The 21637-nt window shown below is 47.9% G+C and overlaps 1 protein-coding gene across 1 annotated transcript in view; it reads right to left on the reverse strand.

Annotated features, from left to right (window-relative positions):
- Window positions 1-4290: 4290 nt before the first annotated feature.
- The window catches only part of LOC102418333 (rho GTPase-activating protein 44-like), a 51647-nt gene continuing 34300 nt past the window's right edge, over window positions 4291-21637 (reverse strand). Inside the window, exons 5-8 of the mRNA XM_014449369.2 lie at window positions 18065-18176; window positions 15706-15782; window positions 4526-4643; window positions 4291-4434 (exon numbers count right to left, since the gene is read on the reverse strand). Coding sequence (XP_014304855.2) covers window positions 4291-4434; window positions 4526-4643; window positions 15706-15782; window positions 18065-18176 — 451 coding nt within the window. The remainder of the gene's footprint in view (window positions 4435-4525; window positions 4644-15705; window positions 15783-18064; window positions 18177-21637) is intronic.

A 21637-nucleotide genomic window follows, 5' to 3' on the forward strand; every position in this document is an offset into this window, starting at 1 on the left:
TCCCTCCCCGCCCTGTCACTCAAGGCCCAGCTACCACAGTTCCCTTTACCCACTCCGCCACACCCACCTTTTTCATACTAAACTGCAAAAACGCAGATTGAAGAAATGAAACAAGCATCCCAGCCTGGGTTGGATATGGCAAAAACGGCGGCATTATCAGGCTAGGAACATGTTTTTAAACTATGATTAATATGCTAACGATTTTAATGGAAAAAGTCGACAACATGCAAGAACATATGGATGGATGCTATACATTAAAAAGGAAAAAGAAAAGAAATGCTGTCACATAAGTAAACCAGGCCTTTGATGGGTTTGTCTGCAAATTGGATATGACTGAGGATAGGACCTCAGAGCTAGAGGATATGACAACAAAACTTCAAAACTGAAAAGCAGAGAAAGAAGACAGGAACAAAAGGAACAGAATACCTGAGAACTGTGGGGCAACTTCCGAATGTGTAACATATGCTTGATTGAAATACTAGAAGGAAGAGAAGAAAGAAAGGAACAGAAGCAACATTTGAAGAAATAACGAGTGAGACTTTCCCCAAGTGGATGTCAGATACTAAACCACAGGTCCAGAAAGCTCAGAGAACACCAAACAGGATAAATGCCCCCCCCCCACCCCCCAAAAAAAGGTGCATATAGGCATATCATATTCAGAAAAAAAATATTAAAAAATATTTTTGAAAGAACCACAGAGGAGAAACATAGTACCCACAGAGGGGCAAAGATAAGAATTACAACTTTCTCCTCAGAAACCATATAAGCAAGAAGAGAGAGAAGTGGAATACTTAAAGTGTTAAGATAAAAACACAAACAAGAATACCCACCAGCCTCGAATTTTGCACCCTGTCAAATTAGACTTCAAAAGTAAAGAACTAAAGGCTTTCTCAGACAAATGGAAATTGAGAGAATTTGTTGCCAGTAGACCTGCCTTGCAAGAAATGTTAAAAAAATTTCTTCAGTGGAAGGAAAATTATATTGGTCAGAAACGTAGCTCTACATAAAGAAAGGAAGAGAATCAGAGAAGGAATATGTAAAGATAAAATAAACTTATTCTTAATTGATCTAACAGATATGTTTGTTCAAAATAATAGCAACACTGTATGTATGTATGTGTGTGTAAACATACATACATATCTATGCTATGTATGCTTATGTATAAGTGAAATGGATGGAATTAGAAATAGTTTGTTACTAAAAGGTACATGCATTACATGTGAGGCAGAAAAGTGTTACTCAAAAGTGGACTTGGATTAGTTGTAAATGTATATTGCAAGCTACAGGGCAACTACTAAAAAGGTAAGAAAAGAAAAAGAAATGTAATTGATATGCTAAGAAAGGAGAAAAAAACGGAACCATAAAAAATGCTCAATTAAAACTTCAAAAGGCAGAAAAAAAGGTAGAGGACAAAAATAGTAGCAAAGTACAAAGGCAACACTAGAAAAATAACAAATATGACAGATATCAATCCAATTATATCAGTGATCTCCTAGATATCAATGGACTGAATAAATACACCAATGGAAAGACAGAAATGGTCACAATAGATTAAAAGAGACCAAGTATGTTGTCTATAAGAAACTCAGGTTAAATATAAAGATACATATCACCATCTATATATTAAGTATCAATATATAAATTAAAAGTAAAGGGATGGAGAAAGATACACCATGCTAACACTAATCAGAAGAAGCTGGCTTAGCTATATTCATTTCCCACAGAGCAGAATTCAGAGCAAGGAAAGTATCAGATTAAAGAGGAATCATGCATAATGATAAAGGGCTGATTCTACAAGAAAACATAACAACCCTTAATGATGTACCTAACCACAGAGCATCAAACTATGCAATGCAAAAATGATACAACTACAAGAGGAAATAGGAGTCCATTCTTATAGTTGGACTTATCACCCTTATATAAGAAATAGACACGCCAGAAGGCATGAAATCAGTGTGGACATGGTTGAACTTAACGGCATAATCAATCAAGCAGGTATAATTGATATCTATAGACTACTCCACCCAACAGCAGCAGCACACACATTCTTTTCAAGCTCACAGGGAACATTCACCAAGAGAGACCACATTCTGGGCTACAAAATACACCTTACCAAGTTTAAAAACATAGAAATCATATAATACCTGCTCTCTGACCACAATGAAATGAAATTAGAAGTCCATACAGAAAGCTAGCAGGGAAAATCCCAAAGTGATATTGGGATTTTAATTGCAAATTAAAATAACAATGAGATAGCACTATTAGAATCGCTGAACTTCAAAACACTGACACCACCACCTGTTGTCAAGGATGTGGAACAAAGCAACTCTCATTTGTTATTGGACTACGAAATGGTAGGACCACTTTGGGACTCAGTGTGGAAGTTTCTTACAAAATGAAAGATACTCTTACCACAAGATCCCGAAATTAGGCTTCTTGGTTTTTACCCCAAATTAATTGCAAATGTACAAATACCTGCACACAGATGTTCACAGCAGCTTTATTTGTAATTGCCAAAACCTGTAGGCAACCAAGATCTCCTTTAGTAGGTAAGAAGATAAATAAACTGTAGTATATACAGAAAATGGAATATTATTCAGCACTAAAAAGCAATGCGCAATTAAGCCATGAAAAGACATGGAGACATTAAGTGAAAGGCATTAAGTGGAGAGACAGGAAGTGAAAGAAGCCAGCCTGAGAAGGCCCCTGACCACGATTCAGCTACACGACATTCTGGAAAACGCAAACCAGTGGAGACCGTGAGCAGACCAGTGCTTGCCAGGGTGGGGGAGAGGGTGGGGGTGATCAGGCACAGAGGACTTGTAGGGCAGGGAACCTGTTCTGTGTGACACCACAGTGGTGAATGCATGTCACTGTACGTCTGCCAAAACCCCTGAAGTACTGGACTTACTTCACTTGGTTGTACAGTACTGCAGGCTGAGATCATTAATTATTTTTTTTAATATATTTTTATTGATTTCAGAGAAGGGAGAGGGAGAGAGAGACAGAAACATCAATGATGAGAGAGAGAGTCATTGATCAGCTGCCTTCCCCATCCCATACTGGGGATTGAGCCTGCAACCCGGGCATGTGCCCTGACCGGAATTGAACTATGACCTCCTGGTTCATAGGTCGATGCTCAATCACGGGGAGCCACATGGGCTGGGCGAGATCATTAATTCTTTAAACATTTTTCAATGTTTCTAATTCCAGAGAGAAGTTCCACCTGACTCTGAGTGTCACCTGAAGGCAAGGTCAAAGGCAGCTGCACGGGGTGATCACCAAAGAGAAGCTGGTGGACAAGCTAACAGACTAGACAGAGCTGCACAGAACAGGGGCATCTGCATGCAGAGGGGCTACTTTCCCCTAAAACTGTGATGAAGACAGCAGTTCCCAGCATAGTTCCAGAAGCATGAGCTTTATCCCCAAACTAACAGATCTGTACATTTGCAGATGTCCATGCACAGAGAATGGCACTGCTAATGGCATTGCATGAATGGTACTGCTGTCAGTCCTATGAAACGTCTGTGGGAGAAGCGGCCGGGACACATCTGACCACGTGTGATGAAGGTCTCCCCCACCCCTGAGTGCGGAGGTGGGCTTCTCAGGAGGCATTCTTCTCAGCTGGGAACTTTTCTCCTCTGGGACTACCTCCTGGGCGAGGTAGGGAAGCGTCTCCCAGCAGCGAGGGATTGATAAAGTGACTGGGAAATATTAAAAGGCACCCGAGGTAATTTACCAACAGTGAGCTAAGGCTCATGTGTTGTCTAAATCAGGGGTGGGGCCCAACCGGCATGGCTCAGTGGTTGAGTGTCAACCCTATGAACCAGGAGGTCATGGTTCAATTCCCAGTCAGGACACATGCCCAGGTTGCAGACTTGATCCCCAGTAGAGAGTGTGCAGGAGGCAGCCAATCAATGATTCTCTCTTATCACTGATGTTTCTATCTCTCTCTCCCGCCCCCTTCCTCTCTGAAATCAATAAAAATATATTTAAAAATAAGTAAGTAAATAAATAAATATTCTAACAGATCTGTATATTTGGATATTTGTAACATCATTCGTGGGCCATACAAAATTATCAACTTAGTCTACTATATTTGGTCAAACATTTAATTAACCCCCCCCTACTGCCTTGGCAGGGCCAGACCAAATGATTTTTACAGGCCCTTGGGTTGAACGTTCCCCACCCCTGGAGATGATCAACTGTGCTATGCAGCCTAGAATCTATGAATTGGGATGCACGACTCACAAAAGCTTCAAGCAGACACCACAGTCATTTTCTCTTTGCCTACCAGGCAGGAACACCAATGATCAGCCCTGCTGCCCACCTGTCTATGTCACCCTCAGAGCCCCAGCTCTCAGGATTCATGCCCGGCTCTTTGCAGACGCTGGCCGGCAAGCTGGGGTCAGTTAGTTCAAGCTGAGGCTCACCCTTAGGGTTTTAACAGAACTCCCGTGAACAAAAAGGGACTCCCTTAGGGCTCCCCCGTCTGTCTCAGTAGAGAGGAACAAAGAGGGGGTACCCTGCAAATCTCCACTCTGTTGGCAGCCTCCTCCATTTCTTCCCTGAGGGCATCAGCTTTGGCACCCGCAGGCTGCAAGCTGCTGGACAACCCTGAAGACTTGGAAGTCTGCTGCCACCTGATGGAAAACAGGAGAGAAAGAGGAGAGATGTGAGACACGTAGCCCCGGGGATGCTGGGAAGGAGGAGAAAACAGCTGGTTGCAAACCCTACTCAAGGAACGCCACGTGGAGGGTCAGCTGGCCCTGGGACAGGGCAAGCATGCCCAGTGAGCCACCATCGTCCCTGCTGTCTTCTGACACTCAGGCCGAATGACGTCACCATCACGTTCTCTGAAGCACATCCCCAGCCTGTCCTGTGGCATTCGCGTTTGGAAACACCCACTTACCTAGTCACGTAGGCCAGGTGAGAGGGTACGTGGGTGAGAGTAAAAACAAGCTTGAAGGCAAAAATCCCCCCTGGTCAAACCCAGGGCCCTTATGACTTTGATTAAACTTAGTTTTAGATCCCAGCTCTACAAATCACACCCCCTCCTCTCTTTCTCCCCACTTCTCCCCAGGTCCAACAAATCAGGGCACCCCTAGCCCTCGGTGTCTTGTGCTTTTGCCCTATTTCATCTGGGGCCTGCACACCATCGGGAGCCGGGCTTTTGCGCATGGGCTTCCCGCTCTCTCGGGTGGGCCACTCATAGCAAAGCAGCCGGTCCCTCTCTGCTGCAGCGCTCGGGGTTTGGAGTGAGGCTCTGCCAGGGCCGGGCGGCCCTCCTTCTGTTCTACACCGCTGGTAGGCACACACAACGCTCCTGGCAACAAGCAGCTACCTCATTTATACTTTCCTGAGCACTTATCTTTGTGCAGAGAACACTGGCCGTCTGAGGAAACTCCTGTGGGGAAGCACAGATACTTCTGGTTGCTATGTCACTGTCAGCGAATTAGCAGAAGCAGGCCCTGGAGGAGGCTGCAATTATACTAGACAGTGGTAGCCACAGTGGGGAACACAGTGGGCTCCTCGTCTACTGAGTCTATAAACTCAGAGGCTCACAGAGTAAGAAAAATAAGTCAAGTGGGTCATTATCTTAAAAAGTAGTCCGCTCGATCCTTTATTTTCTACTTGTAACAGGGAAATGAGATGCATAACCACTTCTCAGTTCTAAGAGAAACAACGGTGTAATCAGGATGAGAAGGGCCCAGTCTCAGGAAGCTGGGAGGACCACAGGGGAGAGGGGGCCCAGACAGGGGGGTAAGGGGTGTGGCACTGTCTAGAGCAGCGGTCACCAACCTTTCTGACCTCATGGGCCACCAGTGGTCCGCGGACCACCGGTTGGCGACCCCTGGTCTAGAGGCAGCTGCTCTCCACGGGCTGAGGAAGCCCAGGCATTGATCAGAGAAGCTGGAAACTGTCAGGTAAAGGCCCCTGATGCAATGCGGCAACCGACGAAGCAGCTTCCTTTCCACACTGCTGGCCGACAGTGTGCAGACGGAGCCACGGAGCTCCCGGCCCATGCGCAGAAGAAAGGCGTCACCCTTCCTCAGAGCCGAGTCTGATCACTGGGTGTTTTCTCTACAGGATTTTCCCGTTCTCTTTTGTTACATGCAGGGCAAAGAGAAGAGTGCAAGACCACGATACAGGAAAGGGAAACAAAGTTATCTTTGCTATCAGCAAAACATAGCAAAATAAAGGGTGATTTGTCTCTTAGAAAACGCACTCACAGGAAAAATTACTTTAAAAGGCTTTGGGTCATCAGCTGGTTAGAAACACTAAGGACAGACACACATGTCCTGGGAGAGCTTCCGCATGAAGGGAAGAATTCAGGGCACATTAGGAAAGAAACCCCCTCCTCCAAGATGTTTACAAATCTAACGTAACAGATAAGGACTAGTAAAGATTCCTGGGCAATTCTTTCTTGTAATGGTTTGACCTACAAACATGTTATATTCAATTAATACCTCCCAGGTTTAACATTTTACTCTTTAAAAAAAATGTTTTTATTGACTTTTAGAGGGAGAGGAAGGGAGAGGAATAGAGAAACATTGATTGGCTGCCTCCTGCATGCTCTCTACTGGGTGTCGGACCCACAAGCCAGGCATATGCCCTGACCGGGAATTGAACCAGTAACCATGTGGTGCCTGGGTTGATGCTTAACCACCGAATCACACTGGGTGGGCAAATCATTTTATTTTATTTTATTTTTTTCTGAATCCTCACCCAAGGATATTTTCCATTGATTTTTAGGAAGAGTGGAAGAGAGAGGGACAGAGAAAGAAACATTGATGTGAGAGAAACACGTCGATTGCTTGCCTCCTGCACGAGCCCCGACCAGGGCCTGGGATGGGGAAGAGTCTGCAACCAAGGTATGTGCCCTTGACCAGAATCGAACCCGGGACCCTTTGGTCCACAGTCTGAAGCTCTAGCCACTGAGTAAAACTGGCTAGGGCTGGGAAAATAATTTTAAAGCAAGTATTAAAATGTTGTGGTGGTTTCTATTTTTTTGTCAAATAAAATATGAGAGGCCATGACTATGACTGAAATCTCAGGTAAATGTGCCTCCATGACAGGGTGTGAGCAAGCCCCACCTGCCACGTGACGCATGCTAGCTGGGGGAAACGGGTAAAGTGGCCACAAACACTAACCTGATTTTTATGGCTTTACAGATTTGGAGTCAATTGTTTAAAAAACCCAAATTATGCCCTGACTGGTTTGGCTCAGTGAATAGAGTGTCGGCCTGTGGACTAAAGGGTCCCGGGTTCGATTCCGGTCAGGGGCGTGTGCCTTGGTTGCAGGCACATCCCCAGGAGGAGGTGTGCAGGAGGCAGCTGATCAATGTTTCTCTCTCATCGATGTTTCTAACTCTCTCTCTCCCTTCCTCTCTGTAAAAAATCAATAAAATATATTTAAAAAAAACAAATTATATTTAATATACATATATTAAAATGAAGACATTTTCCCAAGTTATCTTTTTCTTTTCTTCCTTATTCCCCTCCACTTCCCCCTAAATTCTGTCCTACAGTCAATACCCTGGTAGGTTCCCCTCCCTTCCCAGGGAATTTTATGTGCAATACATAAGTAAACTATTTTGATGGCATATTATTATAAGGTATTAGGAGATGCCCCCACGGGGTCCCTTTGTGGACAGAGAATAAAATATCAAGGGAAGCTTGGAAAACGTCTGTAGGTGGTAATCTGCTGGGTAAAGTGACATTGATCGTGAAGCTCAAGGGTCAGCTGTTCTACAAATAAACGCAAGGCCTGTCCTGCTGCTGGGAGAGGAAACAGGGATTCCTGTCCAAGGAGGGCTGGGGCTTCACAACGTGAGAGCAGAACCTCCCTTCTCCCCACCGAGGCAGTGGCTAGGGGGGCACCCTCCCCGGGAAAGTGGCCATCGCTGTGCAAGGCAAGGCTGGGCAGCACCCTCCCCGGGAAGGTGGCCATCGCTGTGCAAGGCAAGGCTGGGCAGCACCCTCCCCGGGAAGGAGGCCATGGCTGTGCAGCTGGGGCAGCACCCTCCCTGGGAAGGAGGCCATTGCTGTGCAGCTGGGGCAGCACCCTCCCTGGGAAGGAGGCCATGGCTGTGCGGCTGGGGCAGCACCCTCCCTGGGAAGGAGGCCATGCTGTGCGCTGGGGCAGCACCCTCCCTGGGAAGGAGGCCATGGCTGTGCGGCTGGGGCAGCACCCTCCCTGGGAAGGAGGCCATGGCTGTGCGGCTGGGGCAGCACCCTCCCTGGGAAGGAGGACCATGGCTGTGCGGCTAGGGCAGCACCCTCCTGGGAAGGAGGCCATCGCTGTGCGGCTGGGGCAGCACCCTCCCTGGGAGGTGCCATGGCTGTGCGGCTGGGGCAGCACCCTCCCTGGGAGGTGGCCATGGCTGTGCGGCTGGGGCAGCACCCTCCCTGAGGAAGGAGGCCATGGCTGTGCGGCTGGGGCAGCACCCTCCCTGGGAAGGAGGCCATGGCTGTGCGGCCGGTGCAGCACCCTCTCCGGGAAGGAGGCCATGGCTGTACGAGGCAGGGCTGGGCAGCACCCTTCCCCGGAAGGAGGCCATGGCTGTGCGGCTGGGGCAGCACTCTCCCCGGGAAGGCAGCCATGGCTGTGCGGCTGGGGCAGCACCCTCCCTGGGAAGGAGGCCATGGCTGTGCGACTGGAAGAGGAAGACAGACAAGCCTTCAGGAGGCCAGAGGAGGGCAAACAGCCAGAAGTAAGGGATGCAGTTTCAAGGACCAGAAGAAGGGAGAAGGGGCACATGCAAGAGCTCAGGGCAACAAGAGGCCAGAGAGGGGCTTTGGGAAGCAGACGGGAAAGCTTCCTTAGCGGGACACTGACTCTCATCTGTCCAGACGCCGTCCCCCGGCACCTCCACTGCTCTTAGGCGGGGCCAGGCGCTGCCAGTGTGCAAGGCTCCAGCAAGGGGCCTGGGGGAGGGAGCGGGAGGCAGGCCATGCCCTGTCCGTCCTTGGCCGACTGTCAGGCCAGGGAGCAGCGAGTACTCAACACCCAGACGGGAAGCCCCTCCTGGGCACGTTCTCTTGCGGGAACCTGAGCCCGAGGGACACCCAGGGCCACGAGGACAATGGACTAGAAAGAGATGCCTGCCTGTGGGAGCACAGGTGGGGACGAGGAGCTGCTCGGAGGGCAGGGTACCTGCTGCAGCGCCCGGGGCACTGACACCGCCCAGCCGAGGCCCACTCCGGCCACCCCCTTCATTCCCTGAGGGCCGGGAGTCTCCCCAAGTCTCCTGTTTCTCTTCATCAGTTCACTTGCTTCCATAGAAGGTGCTCAGTCTGCTCGGGCTGCCATAAAAAATGTCACGGACTGGGGCTTACACAGCACACGTGCTTCTCCCACAGTCCAGAGGCTGAAAGTCCAAGGCCAGGTCCCAGCAGGGCCTGGGCGCCGGCGAAGGCTCTGTTCCGGGTGGCAGGAGTCTGCCTCCAACCCGTCTCCACACGGCTTTCATGCGAACGCATGCAGAGGGAGGAAGAGAGGTCTCTGTCTCTTCTCTCTCCCTCCCTTTCTTTTTCTATTTCTTTTGTCACCCAAGGATATTTTTCCATTGATTTTTAGAGAGAGTGGAAGGGGAAGAGGGAGAGAGAGAAACACTGATGTGAGAGAGACACATCAATTGGTTGCCTCCACCTCCCCGACCAGGGCCGGGGATAGAGCCCACAACCGAGATAGGTGCCCTTGACCAGAACTGAACCCATGACCCTTCAGTCCGCAGGCCAATGCTCTATCCACGGAGCCAAACAGGCTGGGCTCTTCCTTTTCTTATAAGGCCATCAACCCTCATGGATTAGCGCCATATCCTTATGCCCTGATTTAATCTTAATTATTTCCTGATGGCCCTATCTCCAAATATAGTCACACTGGCAGTTAGGGTTCAACATATGAATTTTTTGGGGAAAGGACACAATTCATTCCAAAGCAGGACCCAGAGGCAGCTGTTCAGCAGAAACATAGTGTCCTGCACCCAGAGGGTTCCCCTTGAGACACATGTCCCTCAAAAAGCGAGGCAGACTTTGGGGAAAATTGGAGCTCCTTCTTTAACCATTGCCAAGCCAAACCTATAGCAGAAAATATGTTCGTGTATCATTCACATTCATTCTATTTCAACTCACATTTTAAAAAAAAATCCTCACCCAAGGAGAGAGAGAAAGAGAGAGAAAGAGAGATCGCCTACCTCCCGCATGCGCCCTGACTGGGCCACAACCTAGGTATGTGTCCTGACTGGGAATCGAACCTGCGACCTTTCACTGTACAGGACGATGAGCCTACCAACTGAGCCACACCAGCCAGGGCCAATCCACATTTTTAATTCAGCTAAGCTTCCTTGAGTTTACCTCCATCCTTTTCATCTACCATCTTCATTCACCTCCTAAGCTTCAGTGCCACTGAGGATGTTAAAGTTTATATAATTGGCTTATGTCGCAGAGAAGCAGATTGACTTGAACAGTGACAAATGCACACACTGGATGTGGACCTAATTAAACACTGAGTAACTGTTGGATTTGGCAGTATCCACCAGAGTCATGGCAGATTTCAAAGATCCAGTCGCAGGACTACTGATGAAGAGGCACTGCTCACGGTCAGAAAGATCCCGCCTGTCTCAAAAGGCGGCGTCTGCACCTGGATGCTCTGTCCCGTCAGGATGCTGTAACCCATGACACACAGAACAGGACGAAAGAAAGACTTGGCAACCAGAGGAGGATGTCACAAGAAATAGAAGTGACCACGTGCCGACTGGCTAAACCGGGAAGTAGTGAGGGTGGAGGTGGGGCAGTGAGAACTCAATTATCCCAGAGGAGTGGCGGGGAGCCCGCTATTCAACAGCAAGGCGCTGGGCGCTGGTCTTATGCTCACTGCTGCATCTCAGGATGCAGTCCCATGTTGCCTCGGGGCTGGGGGAGGTGGAAGGGCAGGAAGGTGGGCGAGCTGGCCTCTCTGTGTGGCTTTCAGCAAGGTCCTACAGGACGCATGAACTCAGGCTCGAGATGAAAATGGGAAGAGAGAGGTCACTTTGCTAAGAGAGCCCCTCTCATTCTGAAGCCTGGAACCTAAACTGACAACCGAGGCCTAGGGTTGCATCTCCCACCGTGGGCACTAAAGCAGAGACCTGAAGGGAAGGTAACTTGGCTTTTTTTAAAAAAATATATTTTATTGATTTTTTCCAGAGCAAACTGCAACCCCCAAACTCACAACCACACAAGCGGGCTGTGAAGAACCACCAACAGGACCAAGGACTGGGGCTTCTATGAGCATCATCTAAAAGGACGTTTGGGGTCTGAGACAAAAATAATTGCAGGTCTGAACTGAAGTTTATAAACACAGAAATTTGGAGAGGGACGGTAGAGATTTCCTTACCAAATGGGTATACAAGAGAGGATGAACTGAAACTATGAAAAAGCTGTTACATCATGGATTTGAGTCCCCAATGACTTTTCTCTAAGGTCCCAGAATCTACCATTCAGCACAGCACACGGCCTAGACTGACCGTGGCTGTCACCCAGGAGACACCCTATCTCAGAGGACAGGACAGAAGAGGGAGGAGGCGGTGGCAATGAGAGGCTCTGATGCTGGACACTAGCCTTCTGACCAGAGCTCTGTGCTGGAACTTGGGTTTTCCTTATCCTGGCAAAGCCCAGAGGTCAGGGCTAACCACCTGGTCCTCCCAGGAGCACGGTGGCCACGATCCTCCAGACAGTGGGACAGTCGGCATCTCTTCAATCATCTGATGTGCCTCCCAAAGTATGGGACTTGAGCACTGTCCCATATGAAGTTATGGGACAGGGGTGATGGGAGGCAATCGTATGTGGCACAGGACGCCGCGGTGAGTCACACCAAATCAATTCTGCGCATGCAGGCTGCTCTGACTCCTCCACACGCACTAGGGAAAGACCTCAGATCTGGGTCAGAACAACTGTAGCAACTTTCCCACTCCTCCCCGGCCCTCACAACAAAGGAGAGCTTCTGGGTCACAGCCTCCCAGAGGCAGCGGGATCTGAAATGTAACAACACCGGCTTTGCTTTCATCCCTCTCACTTTTGTTTACCGGGTATTGGCAGCAAAGGGCACTGCTTTTCAACTTAGCACAGTGCTACAAGATTCCTTTGTGAAATAGATTCATTTGGAAAAAGTGGATCAATTTTTAAAAAACATGTAAGCACAGATGGCAAAAATCATTCAGGTGCACTGAAGTCTGGGAAACATTAGAGAAACCTTGGTATTTCTGCTGACCGAACCTATTTCATTTCTGCTCTGGGGGACTGCCTATACTTTTCACTGGTCCAGATGCCAAATTCCAATGTCCCACCTGGTGACAGTAGCAGCTTCCTTTCACAAAGCACTTTTATAAAGTCCTGTGACCTCAAAACAACCTCCCCAGGTGAACCCACAAATGTTGTTACTACCTGTCGACAGGTGTGCAGGCTACTCAGGGCGTTTAAGTGACCTGACCAAGGTCATAGGTCTAGAAAGTAGGTGACCTTGATCTTGGTACTTCGTTTCTGGCTCCTGGTTTGTGACTCTGTCCTACATCTCTCAGCCCAAGTATATTGTTTTTGTTTCTTTTTCTCAAGAAAATTAAAAGAAGATGCGGAGACTATTAAAACTGACCTGCCACAGACCTAAGGTAGAGCCAAATAGTTAATTCCATATTAATTAACTAGTAGCCCGGTGCACGAAATTTGTGCACATTAAAAGGGAATTAATTAGCAGAAATGTTTTAATATTGCTATTTGCCCTTTCTCTATAATAGAAGTGTGAGAGATGAAAGGAAATTAGTAAAATTTATATGAAAATAATATATAAATTTATTAATAAATAAACAGTAACAAAAGGATATAACAGCAACAGAGGCATGATATAAAAACAACAAAAACATGATATGAAAACAACAAAAACATGATATAAAAACAAAAACATGATATAAAAACAACAGTGATGCAAACAATGACTGATAAAGTGATTAAACTTATTCTAATATCTCCCTGTATACCACATTAAGAGTGAAAACACTTTCTGATGAAGTATTTAGAACTTTAACTGCAACGTCACATTCTCTTCAAACTCGAGAGAAAGCAACATATAACTGACCATGTGCGAAAACGGGTTCAGGTAGGAATATTCCTACTGTGTCTAGAGTTTGTCCTTGTGATTTATTAATAATCATCGCAAATGCTGGCATCACGGGAAACTGTCGTTGAATTAATTTAAATGGGAGGCCAGTGTCAGACGGGACAAATCAATTCTTGGAATCAGAACAACCTCTCCCTCTGCAGATCCTGTTACTACTTCAGCTTCAATAATGTTAGGTTGTAATCTTTTGATAATAAATCTGGTACCATTACAAAGACCCCATTTAACATTAAGATTTCTCAATAGCATGATGATTGCACCACTTTCAGTTTTAATTTATGACACAGCATTCCCGAAGGAGTAATACTATTAAGAAATTCGATGGCAAAATTTTCCTTTTCAGCATCATCTGTTGAATCAATGGAATCATCACTCAAATATGTGTGAAAATCTCCATCGAGTATATCCAAAATGTCTTCATTTAATTTTTGAACATGCTCATTTTTTTGGAGAAAGAATTGCATGTTTAGATATATTTTTAATATTATCTATAGATATACTATTTCCAAAGGTAGCTTTAATAATAGATCCATTACAAATCACTTCACAGGGGATTTCAATAATATCCATTCCTAAATGAAAACTGCTATCAAGTTTGCCATCTCCAAGTTTTACTAACTATTCACTATAAGCAGAGTCCTCTGATCTCATATTTGTTTTAAGAGACAACTTTCTGAAACATCCCCAAACATTACAGTACTTTAAACTCGTTTGTACTATGGCCGATCCCATAGAATGCAGTACAATACTGAGACATTGTCGAAAATCCCCCCCAAGAAGGAGAACTTTCCCACCAAATACAACATTCAAATTCATAATTTCTCTTAGTAATCTGTCTATGGCGTTTATAGCATGACTGGATGCCATGATGCATTCATCAATAATGAGAAGCTGGGCCTTTTTAATAGTTTTAGCGACTTCACTGTTTATATTGAGTCTAGAAATTGAAGTTTCATTTAATGGAATTGGTCATTTATATTGGGAATGAAAGGTTCTTCCACCAAGAAGTAAATTTTCAGCAATTCCTGTAGACGCTGTGGGTAAAACAGTACCACCACAACCTCTAATATAATGTATTAAAACTTTATTGTGGGGAGCCGCTACAGTGTTTTGGACAGGTTCAAGCCTTGGACTGATGAGAGGGCACAGTCCTCTCATTGCCACGTGCAAGTCCCTGCTTGGAGGGCAGGGCCCTCCCAGCACAATTATAGCCAACAGCTATAGTTGTAAGCTTGAACCTATGGTCCAAACACATGGCCCCATGTGCCTGAGTGATGTAGGCTTGATAGAGTTCAGGTGCATGTAGTTGAGTAGAATTGAAACCCAGGAGAATGTTGTAAACATCTTGGTCACGCCCTTACTTTGCCTCGTAGCATCTGCTATAAAATAAAGACACGGCTGTGGGCATGGTTGCTGTCTCTCAGAGAAGCAGTGTCCCACTGAGACCCAGCTTTCATTCTCTTGTCTGTCTTTTCTAAGCCTTTCAGCCGCCCTCACTCAGGTTCAACCTTGGCTGTGCTGGCACAGCACACTTTATAAAGATATGCCTCCCTGCTCCGAGGGCGGGTTCCTGCCTCAAACCCCGCCCTTACTGGAAACAGCTCTGGGAAACAGCTCGAGGGAGGGTGCAGCCATTTCCAAGACAACCCCTGCAGGACTGACTTCCTTACGGTTGGTCGCTCCTCGGGTCGTGATGTTACACCCAGGGTTTTTATATAAGTAGATATTCATGACCCTGCATTCTTTCAACTTGCAGACTACATAAACACATGCATACCATTGTAAAAAATAAAATGACGCACCACCACGACCTGTGGTGGCCACAGTCGAAGCACTGTAAAGCCTGCAGCACCCCTGCTACACCAGGACTTCCCTGGTGGATTCTGGGAGAGAGTGGCACCCTGGAACTTTACTCATAATGGCCGCGGTGTTTAGAGAATGGCTACAGGATAGAGATGTCTACACAGTCAGCTTCAGGAAAAGATGAGTTGGTCCCCAGAACCCGAAATTCTCCTCTCATTACAGACACAACCATCATCCATGCCACTACTCTCCCTTTTCCTCCTACCCCAGCCACGCTGGCCTGCACCCTGCACCCTGCGTACCTCCATCTAATTCCCACCTGAGGGCCCGGCACTGGCTGCTCCCACGTGATGGACAGTGTTGATTCAGAGCTTTGCACGACCGCCTCCTTCCCGTCATTTATGTCTAAGATCACGTGTCATCTCAGAAAGCCCTCTTCGCGTTACCCTAGCTGGTGCTGCCACCCCCTCCCCCAGCATCCCTCCCAGCATTCCCCCGGGTCATTTCTTCATGTGACTCATGGCTGCCTGAGATTGTCTGGTGTAGCTGCTCACCTGCCCAGCTCTCTACCTAACTGGACCACAGCCTCTGTGAGTGGGGCCGGTGGCTCTGCTCACTGCTCCCACCTCCAGTGCCTGCCACACAGGGGTGTCAGTATGCAGACCATCACACATTCTCCTGCTCACAACCCAAAGGTGATCAGTGTTCCTTCGAAGCAGCAAAGATGAAAGCAAAGTTGCCCTACTGTACCTTGTTCGTGAGGAGTCCATGTCCAGCACCAACTTTGCTAAATGTTTCCTCTGTTTTTGAATATTTGGGATTTCCACCTGTGGTTAAAGGAGATGAAAAACAGTCAAGCTGAAGCTCCAAATAAATTCTTCAGGAGTGACTGACAAACACACAAGTTTGCTAGAGGTCTCCCAACCCTTCTTTTTAGGTCAAATTCCCGAATCCTTTTCCTGACCTAACTCTGCTCTTTCTTCGCTGGGCACCTGCAGCAGCCCAGAGCACCTGGGAGCTGCGCCCCCTGCCCTCTGAGGCGTGGCCTCATTCCTGCTGCTACCCTGATGGCAGACGGGCCTCCGTCACCTTCCTCTCTACTTGCACGAGGACCGACGTGGGGACATAAGCAGGTCTGACATGCAGACCTAACTCCACAGACAGAAGAACGAAAGGAGCGGCTCAGGAGACCGAGACGCTATGGGGAATGCAATGAGGGTATGTTTTTATAGACAGAGGATTTTTCCCAAAGTGACTAAGACATCAGCATCCCCACGGCTCTCCTGGGCTATGAGGCGTTCCTCCACAGTGGTGGTTGCGCGGATGCTCTTTTCATATTTTTATTTCTAAAAATGGCTTAACTGAACATTCCAGGGAGGGATTTTGGTTCCAGGCCCAGCAAAATTGGGGCAGGATGTGAGAATTTAAAAGAAAAAACTGGCCATAATTGAACTAAAGTCATCTCAGGCTGTGGCTTGTAGAGGAGGAAAATGTGAGGAAGATCCAGTGTTCTGTGAGGTGCTGTCTATCCATCCTTCTAGGCGGGGTGAGCAATGGGCCGATTGTAAGGACTTCCAATAGGAAGGAAGAGGTGTCTGGGGAACCCCACATCATCACGGAGCTCGGGGGCAATGCTGGGAGCCACAAAGGCGTCGTGGTCACACAAACCCCTCGGCCCCTGGCACACCTCCCTGGGCACTGCTCCAGGTTGGCTGCAATACCAGGCCACCTTGTGAGGAACAAGGGCCCAGGACAGGTTGGGGTGACCTGTAGCAGAATGGCATCCGAGAAGACTGGAGTGGCCCATAGCAGAGCCCACAGCTCAGGTTTCCTCCCGGAATGCTTTCAGGCACTTAGCAATCATTCTCCTAGGCATTCTGTCCCAGAAACAGCAGCAGGGGAGGTAGAGGTGCAGGGGGAGGCCCAGAGAGGAAACCAGACATGGCCAGGGCAGTGCTGTCCAATAAGGTAGCCTCCAGCCACATGTGGCTATGCCATTTTATTTTCAAATCAACAAAAGCCACACAAAATTAAAAGCTGAGTTCCTCAGTCACTTTGAATACATTCCCAGAGCTCAAGAGCCACAGGAGGTAGTGGCCACCACCCTGTATGGGTATGCAGGTGCGGAGGTGTGCGGGTGTGGGGTATGAGGACGTGGAGGTGTGCTGGTGCAGAGCAGTGTGGGTGTGAGGGTGTGGGGATGTGCAGATGTGGAGGTGTGAGGGTGAGGAGTTGTGAGGATATGGGACCTTCCCATTGATGCTAGTGGTTCTAGCGCCAGCGCCGGCGCCAGCTGGGCTTTGACCAACTAAAGGCAACTGGGAGGAGAGCCAGGGTTCAGGGCAGAGGAAGTCCCAACCATTTCCTGTCTTACTTGTTTGATGCTAGCAAAACTGTCACATAGACATTAAGGTTTCTTGCTAATAAAGCGGTTTTGTTCAGTGCCCTTTACCGTCCAAGAGAAGAGACCTATGTAACAAACTGCAGGAGGCCTTATAGCAGTGATGGCGAACCTTTTGAGCTCGGCATGTCAGCATTTTGAAAAACCCTAACTTAACTCTGGTGCCGTGTCACATATAGAAATTTTTTGATATTGGCAGCCATAGTAAAACAAAGACTTATACTTTGATATTTATTTTATATATTTAAATGCCATTTAACAAAGAAAAATCAACCAAAAAAATGAGTTTGCGTGTCACCTCTGACACGCATGTCATAGGTTTGCCATCACTGCCTTATAGGGTCTCGGCCAGGGATCCAGGCTCCTGAGGAGGCTGCGGATCCGTTCATTTCACTGCAGACCTGAGGGGGTGGAGGGCAGGGTGGTGAGGGCAGTGGGGACCCTGGTGGGGAAGGGGATAATGCTGCCAGCTTGCCCCCTCCCCCTGGAACGCCAACGGAGAGGAAAGTGGGCGGGAGAAGGGGCAGCCAACACTGAGGGGCTGCCATGTTGGGCAATCCTGACGGTGGGCGTGGCTGGTGGTCACCCCGTGGAAAGCAGTGTCACAGAGCAGGTGAGGGACAGAAACAACAGGAGTGCAGGGGAAAGGCTGCAGGGCCCGCCCTCTGTCCCCCCTCCTCGCTCAGACCTGGCCGCATCCCTCCTCACCTCCGCCAGTAAAAACAGGGGCTCGATCACATCTCTCTCTACTTGCAATTCAAAATGAATCAGCTCCTGTGCCAGCTTGTCCTCTGTCTCCCCACAGAGTTTCAGCATCTTCCTGCAACAGAGGAGAAATCCACGCTGCACAGCCCAGAAAGCAGTTCACGGCGCCACACTGCGCACCTCCTGGCCCGGCATACCTTCATGACAGAGGTGCTAATAAAGCGATCGCTTTCCATGGTGTCCCTTGGACTAGCTTGCTCTTCCATTACTACTTCTGAAATTATCAATTTTTTAAATGATGCTGAGTACCTACTGTGTGCCTGGGGTAGAGGGAGCATGTAGGGAAACAGAATGACTCACAAGCCGAGCCCACAGGCCTACCAAGAGCCAGGTGCTCCTGTTTCGGCCAGGGATCCAGACCCCTGAGGAGGCTGCGGATCCGTTTATTTCACTGAAGACCTGAGGGGGGTGGAGGGCAGGGTGGTGAGGGCACTCCAGGGCACTGGAGACATTGTTTTCAACAGGCCCTTAGAGAAAAACTCTCCCCAGCCAGAAACCCTTCTCAATGCAGGATGGACAGACAAAGCAGGAGTGGAAATCCATTCCGAAGTTATTAATAAGGAGCAAAGAAGAAAAGGCCGTATGAGGGGAAAGTTTTACCATATTCCTAGAAGCAAGAATACATTTCAAAAAGGGGAATTCCCCCGAACGGCATTCAGGCAGTCCTCGCTTCTCATGGTACCACATTGACTGAAACCCGTGTGAAACGTTTGTATGAATCAACAAGAGGTCAATGTTGTTCTAAGGTTAGTATGCACCTTCCCTGCCCTTACTGTACACTTCTCACCAAATGTGTGTGTGCTCACTTACATCACCTACCGTAAAGCGTTTACACAACGGTTTCCCACGGAATCTAGCCTCCCGTTACATGCTTTTTAAATTCATCATTGTCTTTGGGGATTACCCATCATGACACACACAGAATTAGGTCGTTTTGCTGTACAGAGTTCCATTCTGTGAATAAACCGCCGTTTATTAGCCTGCCCTCGGTCCACGGTGCGTGGCTCTTCCACGCAGTGGCCCGGGGCCTGTGCTTGTGAGTCCCTGCCTGTGTGAGGATTGTTCTGTGCGAAGGAGAGAAGGCGTGCGCACCCTTAACCTCACTAGAGGTGCCGATGCAACGGAGAGTCCCACTGCTCTGCCCTCTGGCCAGCCCTCGGTGCGGGTAGAAATGTTAACCTCTGTCACATGGTGGATACAGAGCATTCTCTCCTCTTGGTTTTAATTCCCGTTGCTGGACTGCCTGACTGCCTTCTCATGTCTTGGGTCCAGCAGGCTCCCTCTTCTGTGAAGAGCCTATTCACATTCTTTGGAATTTCTGTATGGGGATATGTTATTTGAAGTTATTTGTAGGAGTTCTTTATATACTTACAGATATGTGTGTGGATGCAGAGGGCATTCAAATTCTTTTTCATATCCGCTATAAATGTCAACACCCAGGCTTATTTTTGTACCTTTTTAATGGTGTTTTTGACCTGATTCTTCTGTTACTTGCCCCCATATTTCTAATGTTACTTCTTAATTTTTTTCTAATTTGTAAGCATTAGTTGTTGACTGTCGGGTATGGAAAATGGGAATAAAGCTATCTTTACAGTTCCTCTCCCTCCATGTATGAATACCACAGGTGCTTAGCACTGCATTTGCCCCATCTGACATGGGGAGGAAGGCTGGCTTAAACCAGCGGTCGCCAACCTTTCGGACCTCAGGGTCACCAGTGGCCCACGGACCACCAGTTGGCAACCGCTGCTCTAGGCTGTTTGCCTTCTGCCCCCGGACACAGCTGTCTTCCCGCATTTCCCCCACCATTTCCTGCAGGCTCTCTCTCTGTCCTGAGTGTCCTGTTCCCTACATCCTCTGTCTCCCTTTCCTGGTCACTCCCTCATTACACAGCACATCTTGCTTAGCTGCCTGAGGAACTGTGGGTGGGGCGTCGATTTCTGAGAACTTACTCATCACGACACTGCCCTCCACCCAGCAACTGACAGCTGGGCAGACTCGGCTTAGCCCGTCAGGCTGCTGAAGGCATGGCTCAATCATCTTCCAGCGCCCCCTGTTGCTTCTGGCAAGGCTGGACGCATTCAAATTTGTGACCCTCTTATGTGACATTTCTCTCTAGAAGATTGCAGAATCTCTTACTTGTCACTAGTGTCCACCAGTGAGTGGAAGCCCTGGCACCGGTGTAATTTTTTTACTGTGTTGGGAGTTCAGTGGCCCTTACGTGTCCTTCGGTCCTCATTCTCTCAGATCATTTTATCATCATCATCATCATCATCATCATTATCATCATCTTCCTCCCTTTATTTCCTTCCCTCACAACTCCCGTCACTGAAGCTTAAAACTTCCTCTGCTTTCCCAACTCTTCTATTTTCTGTCATCGTCTTCTTGCCCTCGTTTCTAGATTTCTTCAACCTCACTTTCCAAACCTACTGAGAATGTCATATTCTTCATTTCTCTCAGTTTGCTTTTGATCTGAGTGCTTTTCCCATAAATACTTTTATTCACATCCTATTTTCTGTTTAATAGAGGCTTTATTTTCTCTTCTCACTTGAAGATATGTGATAATTTTCCTGAAACCTTCTCCTCCCCCAGGCAATATCTATTTCTTCCTGATTTCACTCTTGTATTATTTCTCCAACTGTTTTGGTGTCTAAGTTTCAAGTGCCTGGTGGTCTTCGGTCCTATCTGTATGTGAGGATAGAGACCAGCATCTTGGAAACTGTGAGCGGAGCTCACAGCTGGGAGCTCGTCGGCAGGGTGATCTAGCCGGGCCGTGCGCTGGAGCACTGCCCCCTTCAGCGGCGTCTGGTCTGCAGTTCATTCCCCTGGGGCTGGAGACACCTCACAGAAGGCTCTTCCAGTTTCGTGCTTAGGGAGTAGGAGCCTGAGGGCTGCATGAGTGGGGAGACAGCTGGAGTCTTAGTGTCCAGCTGCAGTAGGTCACTCAAGTCTCTTCTTGAATAACCGGTGCCTTTACCTGGTGTCCCCTGTCTAGAGAAGCTGTTTTACCCAGAGAATAAAGCTCCACCATTCAGCTGGGATTGGGGGTGAGGGGATGAGTCTCCCAGAGGTGAGGTAAGTGCTGGGTTTGAGCAACCCCAGTGGTAGTTGACTAGCTTTACAATCCACACTCCCCTACCCCCAGAGACCCACTGTTCCGACATGCCTGGTGCCACCAATCCTGAGCCGTGTCTGCATGTCAAGGAGTAAGTGGGGTTGGCTCTCTGGATAGCCTGCCTTGGGCGTCAGATTTCAGGAACTTGTTAAATCAGTTCCCAATCAATCATGTTTCATAGCTCACAAAATTTTGTTGCTATTGTCTTCTCTCTTGTCTTTCCTCTTGTTTTGGGCTTATGCCTTTTAAGTAAAAATGAATCTCTTTGTTGTAGTAGATTTTGAAGAAAAAAAATTAGATGTGTGTGTTCAGTCCATCTTTACCTGGGTGTCCTCTATCCCTTACTCTCAACCATGTGTGTCATGATTTAGGTGTGACTCTTAGAAAGAGCATATAATGACTTC

Source organism: Myotis lucifugus, unplaced genomic scaffold (assembly GCF_000147115.1).
Source record: "Myotis lucifugus unplaced genomic scaffold, Myoluc2.0 scaffold_1155, whole genome shotgun sequence".
Taxonomy (NCBI): Eukaryota; Metazoa; Chordata; class Mammalia; order Chiroptera; family Vespertilionidae; genus Myotis; species Myotis lucifugus.